This window comes from Castanea sativa, chromosome 8, assembly GCF_040712315.1.
Source record: "Castanea sativa cultivar Marrone di Chiusa Pesio chromosome 8, ASM4071231v1".
Classification (NCBI taxonomy): domain Eukaryota; kingdom Viridiplantae; phylum Streptophyta; class Magnoliopsida; order Fagales; family Fagaceae; genus Castanea; species Castanea sativa.
The window spans coordinates 55466223-55475272 of record NC_134020.1 but is presented as its reverse complement, the minus strand read 5'-3'; the positions used below and the strand labels follow the sequence as shown (position 1 = coordinate 55475272).

General features: G+C 35.3%; 1 protein-coding gene across 1 annotated transcript; it reads right to left on the bottom strand.

Moving 5' to 3' along the window:
* Window positions 1–6657: 6657 nt before the first annotated feature.
* Window positions 6658–7465, bottom strand: LOC142608375 (10 kDa chaperonin-like). The gene is made up of 3 exons (XM_075780139.1): window positions 7209–7465; window positions 6977–7116; window positions 6658–6872 (listed from the first exon to the last, which is right to left on the bottom strand). The coding sequence occupies exons 1-3, from the start codon at window positions 7311–7313 to the stop codon at window positions 6824–6826; spliced, it is 294 nt and encodes a 97-aa protein (XP_075636254.1). The 5' UTR covers window positions 7314–7465; the 3' UTR covers window positions 6658–6823.
* Window positions 7466–9050: the final 1585 nt, after the last annotated feature.

The following is a 9050-nucleotide window of genomic DNA, read 5'->3' as shown; positions in this document are numbered from 1 at the left end:
TAAGTCTTCGCTAACGAACACCTCGGAGCGGAGTACTCGGTTTAGATCTGCGATGTTACAGTGACTCAGACGAGGACGCACGTGCTGCTTATCTGCAAAAAAGACGTCAAAACAAACAAACCTGGTCAGATTCACACAGATATTTAACAAATTTAAGTAAGTACGAATACGCATTTTACGTGTGTGTTAGAAGAAGGTGTGTTGTGGGGAGATTAATCCTACGGCATCGCACCTGGATCCCCCCACTCAACTGGGCAGTGGAGGCCGTCGTGCCAGTTCCCAGACACGATCAAGTAGTCGTCCTTCATGCCTTTGTTTGATTTGGGCAGACAGGAGATTAGCCTAACGGTGCTGGACCGAGGCTTAATATAATAACCTACCTTAGAAAGTTTATGGGACTCATATAGGAACACGACATCGTGCCATGTGAGGTTTAAACCCATCTGCTCGTTTAGAGCATCTACACTACCCAAAACTCTAAAAACGTTTGGGAGGCATTGATCGGGACACAACCGGTGGTTGCGAAGGTACTCCCTAGTTACAGGTTTCATTGGAAGGGTCATCCCACCCTCTATAAAGGCTATCATAGGGATGATAACCTCTCCCTCTTTCCTAGAACCGGCCACGGCTTCTGCCGGGCAATATTTTAATCCTACGTCGCTGGGAATACGGTACTTGGCCCTAAAGCCTTCCATCCCAGCGGCGGTATCAACTAGACACTTGAATTTTCCCATTACAGAGGAACGATAGACTAAACTCTAAAAGGGAGAGTGTTTGTAGTGATAGCCGAGGACAAATATCGAGGAGAAAAGGTTAAGAATAGAAGGAGCAAGAACTTACAAGGTTGAAGGTGTGCAAATTTCCACGGTTTTCTGCAAGTAAGGTATGATGGCTGATGTCTTGATGGGATTACCCCCTGAGGAATTAAATGAAGGCGCAGGTTCCCGAAGCGTCACGACGTGCGAAAAGGCGGCCTCGAAATTATATTTGTCCCGCCTAAAATTTCATGGAGTAATGAGGGCCGTTGGATGCCCATCTCACCGTTGAACGTGAGGGACAAAGTGTAACTGGCAGTAATAAATACGCGCGTTGTTGAAAATAAAACCGCCAAATGGCATCTTCTGGGACGCGAAACGATTTCCACACGTGCCATTACTCACAAAGTGAGTGGAGTAGGTTCTCGTCGGATCAAAACCCTATTTTTCTCCTCGGACGTTGAAAATTAGAGTTTTGAGGGGCTATTGTGGGGGGCAAAAAGATCCTGATGGGAACGTGGGCCTTTTGGGCCGTGTTAAGGAAGGCCGACCTGATCCTGGGTTTAGAATTTGTTAGTACTATGGGTCGGCCCATACGCCGAGGATCCGAGGATCCAGCCGAGGGTGACCTTACCCTCGGATGAACACCGAAGAACTCGAGATTTCATAGTAAAGATTAGGGGATGACACGGTTAAGGCCAATGGTTAAAAGGGGGGAACCCTAGAACGCCCCAGAAGCACCGGTGTTGAAGAAATGTCAAAGATAAAGACTGCTACCTCCACATTAAAGACCCTGCACCTACCACCCTGGCCGCATTTATGCGGAAGTGACACCTGAACAGTAGAAGAGAAACTTCTAGTTACTATTCAAAGGCACTGAAAAGGGAAATATCTAGGCTAAGGGGGAGGTGGGGCAACATGTGTACAAAGTGTTCAAAAGAGGAGTATTTAAGGAGGAACCTGGAATAGAAACGGGGACGGACTTTTTGTAATCTAAAAAAGAAAAAAGACAAGGAGAAAGATATAATATAAGAACAGCTCTCGGCTTACGTCCGAGGAGGCCGATTTACAATATCCCTTGTTGTTTCCAAGTATTTGCAATCTTTAATTTGTCATTTAATCCCCACATACTTCTAACCTGGGTTTCAAGCCCACACTCTACAAATTCATATTGTTTAAGGCTCATTGGGCCTGGGCCCATAACTGTTATTGGGGCCAGGTGCACTTGTGCACTTACAATAACCATGCATATTCAATATCAAAGCTATAAACGCAGGATTGAAAGAATAATATTAGGGGTTCTTTGAACTCAATAGTTACACTGCTTTCTTACTATGCATGATAGGGATAAAAAGAGCGGGCAAATAGGTTCATCTCTTGTAAGTTGTAACTAAATGATATCTACCACCCACTCTTAAGGTAGGATGATACCTCTTAATACACAAAATGTTAAAAAGTTCAAGTGGGAGGGTTCATGACGTAAGATCAACAACATATTAATGTATATATTTTTAATAACCTATAAAAATATAATGATGTCTCCTTGAATAATATATTGGAATGATGACACCATTTCGAACTCACGCTTACCATTTGATTGAAAATGAGTTGCAAACGTAAAATCAACAACAGCAAATCAAGTTTCAAAAGCCTGAGAATGCATGTAATATTGATGACATTATGACAAGATTGCATGGGTTGAAGAAACCCCAAACTTAGTCTGTGTTCAAGTCCATCTTGATGAATATATATAAACCCAATCAATCAATCAAAATTTCAAGCACATTAGTCAACAAGCCATCTATTAGATTCTCTAATCGAAGTACACTGGAATACTCCATTCTATTCTTGAAAAAAAAAAAAAGTGCAGAGAATGTAGAGAAAAGACACTGAAAAAGAGACCGTCCTTGGCACATCAAGGCACTTTAAAGTGACTTCAAAGCTATACAATAAGAAGTGAGAAACTTGACTTAGAAGAAAAACAAATTCCCTTATACTCTAGTGTGTGTATATATATATATTCCTTGTTACCAGTTGTTAGTTAACTATATGATTAATAAAATTTGGAAAGATCTTCTCCCAAGGGTACAAATTAAGAATCAACTAACCTAATTTGAACTTGATTCTTAAAATCATAGTTGTCATAACCATATTGAATATCAAAGCTATAAACGAAGGATTGAAAGAATAATATTAGGGTTTCTTTGGACTCAATGGTTACCCTGCTTTCTTACTATGCGTAATAGGGATAAAAAGAGTTGGCAAATAGGGATCTCATAAATTTAGAAACTAGATATAGGAAAGTGAGAGATTTGAGTCTTCCTTGGATAGATTTAACCTTGTTTGTAGTGTAGTTTTGTTCCATTATTGCAAATAAGATGAATTTTAGCACTCTAATATTTGCATTTAGAGTTTAGACAGTTTTTCACAATTTATTTTCCAGTAGACATACAAGACTGTAGTCTAGTGGGACAGTTCAACACTTGAAATGAAAGTGTGGGCAATTGATTTCTTCTTAGGTCAAGAATCCTTTCTTTTTCTTCATTTTTTAATTCTTAATCCTACTAACTATAATAAACTTATTATTTTCATGTGTGTGAGCTTAATTAAATAACAACTCTAAAAGATTAATTGTAAATTGTTGTAAACTATAAATAGTCAAATCTTGAAAACAACCTTTCATGAGTCACGACTGATAAAGTGTCACTCACAATATCCATTTAATATTGGGGACAATTTTTTTTTTTTTTCTATACTTATTAATGTCCAATCGCATTAGCATTTGGCACTAACTGCAATTATGTTTAGGGTAAACTACATATTTAGTCCCTAGCCTTTACGCCATATTTCAATTTGGTCCTTAACTTTTTAATTGTGTCAATTTGGTCCTTATTCTTTTAATGTTGTGTCAATTTAGTCCTTACCATTATATATTAGATGAAAATTGTTTACATAGTAAATAACCAAAATAAAATTTTAGTTTACTATCACATCAACAGAAGCTAATTTTTTTATTTTGGCCATTAGACATGCCATTAATTTTCATTCAAAAGATAACTGTAAGGATTAAATTGACATGGTAAAAAAAGGTTAGGAACCAAATTGACACAATTAAAAAGTTAGGGATCAAATTGAAATATGATGTATAGAATAGGGACCAAATACGTAGTTTACCCTTATTTTTATTAAGAATAGTGCCATATTACGATTAACTTCTTTTTTTTAGCAAACATATTGTGATTATTCAATTAAAGGTTTTTATGTATTATTATTCTTACAACACGTCTCAAACAATAGCCATGATCCACAAATCTATTTCCACCATCTTTGTTAGTGCCCTCGACATTGATAATGACTGATACATCAATATATATTAATTGACATTTTCACTGATGTATAAAATATAATAGCAGAAAGCATAAACATTGTTTATCATTGTCATCCCATGTAACTAAATGATATCAGGGTTCCTGCAAGATCAATAACATATTAATGTATATTATTTTTTAATAACCTAAAAAAATAAAATGATGTCTCCTTGAATAATTCACAGAAATAATGACACCATTTCTAACTCACGCTTACCATTTGATTGGAAATGAATTGCAAACATAAAATCGAACAATTAGATTTCTAGATTATAAATTCTTTTATTTTATAATATTTTTAAATGTATAAGATTGAGATCCTGTGCAATGAATAGGGTATTGCATGGGTGCAATAGTTTCAATCCCAACCGTTTATTTAATCCAATGCAAATAATACAAACTCCTCACAAGGACGCATCAGCGATCCACGGGACACCCACTTTCTACATTCTAGTTTCTACCCTTTCTCTACTATTCTCTCTTCACCTTTCACTCTTTCAGTTCTAATAGCCTTGTAATCAAAGTGTATATTTCAATAAAGTTTTGTTCATTTTTGGATTAAACTACTCTTGCATTGTGACCGTATAGGCATCGTCATTTTTTTTTCTTCAATTTGAAGCATTACAAGAAATTAGAAATAAAAGGCACATAATCAATTACATTTTATCACATTTTCAAACCAATATCAATAAAAGAAAAACTATATTTTATTACATTAGTCTTGGTTTGTACTCTAAATCATTGTAAAAGTTTTTGTAAATGAAAATGAAACTACTTGAGTGTTAAAATTAAAGAATACATTCAATGTTTCATAGATACTAAAAATTAGCCAATCAACAACAAGATAAATGGCTTCAATACTTCATGGAATGCTTCAAAACATTTTCTGGCAAGATACATTGAACTTTAGGCCAGCAAAGGCTAATTTTTACCCTGTTAACAAGAAAACAAGAGAGATGGTTATTAGTTATTACTCCATATAACCTTTGGCCACAACTAGGATCTCATAAATTTAGAAACTAGAGATGGGAAAGTGAGAGATTTGAGAGATTAAATTAATGAAGGAATGAAAGGGATTTTTAATTTGAAAGGAGGACAGATTCAACTCTATATCAAAACTCTACTTGTTTCTTTGAAACTTCCTTGGATAGATTTAACCTTGTTTGTAGTGTAGTTTTGTTCCATTTCTGCAAATAAGATTAATTTAGCACTCTAATGTTTGCATTTAGAGTTTAGACATAGTTTTTCACAAGTTATTTTCCTGTAGACACAAGACTGTAGTCTACAATCACCACTCTAATGATATTGCTATTCACATTTGGGATCAACAAATTTACTTGCTTTGTTATATCTTTGAGTTAGTTTAATCATTTATTTAGTTATGATTAATTATGTTTCATTGGATGACATTCAAGAATCAACTTTTATAAGTCTTCTTAATTGAGGCAAAACCAAACATTCGATTCTTGAATGTCTAAATTGAGAGCACATTATTGATTTTGAAAACATGATTTTTGCACTCTCATCATGTTTTCAAAACACAACTTTAGTTGCATCACATTTTGCACTCAAATCATATTTTAAAAACACAATTTTAATATAAACACATTTTACACTAAAATTGAGGTACAACTATTATCATTCTAGCCAGTGACAGAGCCAGGAAGTATTCTCGGGAAGGGGAGGGGGGAGTGGTGAATACATTTTTGTGTAATTTTTAGATTTACTACCAAATGTAAATGAAGATTAATGGAAAATTTCAAAAGCTAAGGGGGCCATCCCCTCTTGACACCCCCCTAGCTTTGCCTATGATTCCAGCCAGAGAAGTTGGTGCCACACAAAAGAAAAACATCAATGGATCTTCCAGTACTCATAGCATTCACCTCACCACATAAAAGAATCAACCTTTTAATCATAAATGTGAATTGGGGAGGAAACATGATGTTTCAACCATATCCATTGAAGGGAAACCAAAAAACAAGGGGGTCCCAAAATTAAAAAGGTTTAACCAAGAATTGAGAATTCTATCATTCGGTAACAGTCATCTAAACAAAGACATTCTCAAGACAATATCAATGTAAAATGCATCACATTACAACAATTAATCCCCTTTAACAGAGATTGCAACCCAGAAAAGTTAAAATTTATTGAAGTCCATAATCATAATAGGTTCTCAAGATTTTGAGAATTGAGTGATGGGTTTGACTAAACCAAACATAACCTAGATTTCTTGGTTTTTCAACTTCTTTGTTGTTTTGTTTTGATTGGCAAGAGATGTAGATACAAATTTTTTCATAACTTCGCTGACTGAAGTGACAAGTTGTATCAAGTAAGTCATGGCAGCAATAATTTTAAAAAGATTTGTTGAAAAAAAAAAATTTGTGTCACAGACTTGTTGGTTTCAATTGCAAGAAAAAGTTTTCAATTGTCTTGTCTTGCTGTCTCAGGAACCTATTAACCTATACCATTGTATCACATTAACTTTTGCAACAGAGATCTAATGCAAATAACAAACCCCAAACATGAACACTAAATTGGAGACTACAAAAGAAAAAACCATTTCCATTAGCACATTCCAAATCAAACTAACACCAATAGGACAACCCAAATCTCCAATCTCTAATCAATAATCAGTTACATCCAATAAAACCAAAATTCCTCCTAAACCCAAACAAAATCCCATTGAATGCCAAAAGCCAATCAGTCATGAAGAGTGCCCAAGATATCCTCATCCCTGTACAAAATGAACCTGCACAACAAAACCCACATGCCAAAACCCCAAAAAAATATAAATATAAATCCTAAATAGGTTGAAAGAGACCAAAACAGAGCAAAGCAAACACAAAAACATACTCTTTTTCACCAAGCTTGACTTGGGTACCCCCAAACTCAGGCAAAAGAACATTGTCACCCTCCTTCACAGTCACAGGTATCAAATTTCCAGCCCTATCACGTGCTCCAGGTCCCACTGCAATCACTTTCCCCGAGTTCAACTACACACCGCAATCACACCAATCACAACCGTTAGATCCCAAAAACCAAAACACAAAAAACAAAAAAACAAAGATTCACACACATTGTGTACCTTAGCCACTTTCTCTGGGAGAAGAATACCAGTGTTAGTTTTGGTGGGGGGCAAGATTTTCTCAACCAGGACACGGTTAAGGCTTGGGATCAGACGCTTTGCCATGGTTTTTTTTTTTTGTTGTTGTTGTAAAAGCTCAAAGTTTTGTGCTTGTTTTGGTGATTTTTTCAAACTGAGAGTTGGGTTTGGATGTGCTTTTAAAAATGGGGGTTCAGAGTTTTTGGGGGTTCAAGCTGTGGATGACAGTGGAAGGTTCTAGGTTCTAGGGTTTTTGAAGGGTTTTAGGGTTCGTGGAGATGGGTGGGCTTTGTATTCAATGGGCCGTAATGGAGTATAAAGTTTGGACTTCATCTTCTAAATAAGGAAGGCCCATGTGTAAAAAAGGAAGGAGTAGTGAAAGTGAGAGTTTTTTTTTTTTTTTGGATTAATTTAAAACTATTCACAGGTACCAGAGTACATGTAAGATATTACACATTCATCTTGAATTATGATATGGTTAGAAAATTTTATAGTATTATTTAAAGATGTGCTCTTTTTATCCATTTGAAGACACTTGGGTGATGAGTTCAATGGACTTGAAAGACATATCGTAAATTTGAAAATCTCAAGTTTCATTTACCACACTATTGATTAATGGAGTCTTCAGAGTGTCTTATGGACAGGGAATTGACTAGTCTTGCTAAAAATTGAGACTAATATATATATATATATATATATATATATATATATATATATATATATATATATATATTGTTTCAATAATTTTTTTGCTAATTGCCTTATAGCTCAATTGTTATGGTGTTATCTATATTTTCAATAAAGTCGAACATATCTATAGTTCAAATCCTCCCGCCCCCAACTATTAAATTATCATAAAAAAAAATAGACCACCCACAACTATCAAATTATTTAAGAATAATAATTTTTATGTGAGTAGATAAGCATATTACTTGCCATATAGGGCCCAGATAGAATTGGGCCAGAATGATACAACCATCTCAATGGTCTGCCTTCCTGAACAAAGAACCATCGGCCTGGGTTATTGGGCTAAGCAACAGGGATTGCCCTCTACTTGCCTAATCCCTTTTCAACCATTGTTGCCTAAATTCAAAAATAAGACTTAAAACTTAGTTGTTTTTTTTTACTATGAATGAACTTCACTTACATAGTTTTGACAAGAGGGGGAATAGCACATCACCACCACCCACCAGACCAACTGGGGCACTTGTTCTCTTGTTTATGCATCATTAACTGTTAGTTTGGATAGGCTTAAGTTTTTGGTAGCTTATTGGTTTATTTGTTTGAAGTGTTCAGTGAGGTTGAAAGTTGCAGTAAATAAAAGGTTTATGTTTTTTTTTTTGTTGCATTGGTCAATACACCATGTGACTAGATTCAATTGGAGAATCTGATACTAAACCAAATATGCTAAGATCTGCAGCTTTCTTTAAGTTATATAATCTGTCACTTTTAGCAAATAAGCAAATAAGTGGAAGTGCACCAATGTGTTTCTAGATATGAGGCACACACTCAACACCACTTAAACCCCAAAAACATACCGAAAATTGATATTTTAATTTGTTACTTGATTAACATATGAGAATAGAAGATAGTGGCACACACTGTTGAGTGCTAAACAAGAGGCAAATCAATTTATGGTTTGTGTTGTGACATGCTTAATTATTTGACGCGCACTCAAACCTCTTCAATTCCTAGTCAAACACAACCACTCAAGGGCCAAGGCTTGAAAGTTGGAGATACACAATTGACACTTTGACGTTATAAGCGTGCGTTTGAGTTAGAATTAAAAATTAAAATTATTTCACTATTTAGCTAATTTTTGCT

What these genes read in the sequence shown, in the direction of transcription:
- LOC142608375 (XM_075780139.1), bottom strand. Translation starts at nt 7,313, where the DNA reads ATGGCAAAGCGTCTGATCCCAAGCCTTAACCGTGTCCTGGTTGAGAAA. An exon ending in TCCCAGAGAAAGTGGCTAAG is followed by an intron (nt 7,117 to 7,208) that starts GTACACAATGTG and finishes TGCGGTGTGTAG; the next exon opens with TTGAACTCGGGGAAAGTGAT. An exon ending in GTCAAGCTTGGTGAAAAAGA is followed by an intron (nt 6,873 to 6,976) that starts GTATGTTTTTGT and finishes TTTGTTGTGCAG; the next exon opens with GTTCATTTTGTACAGGGATG.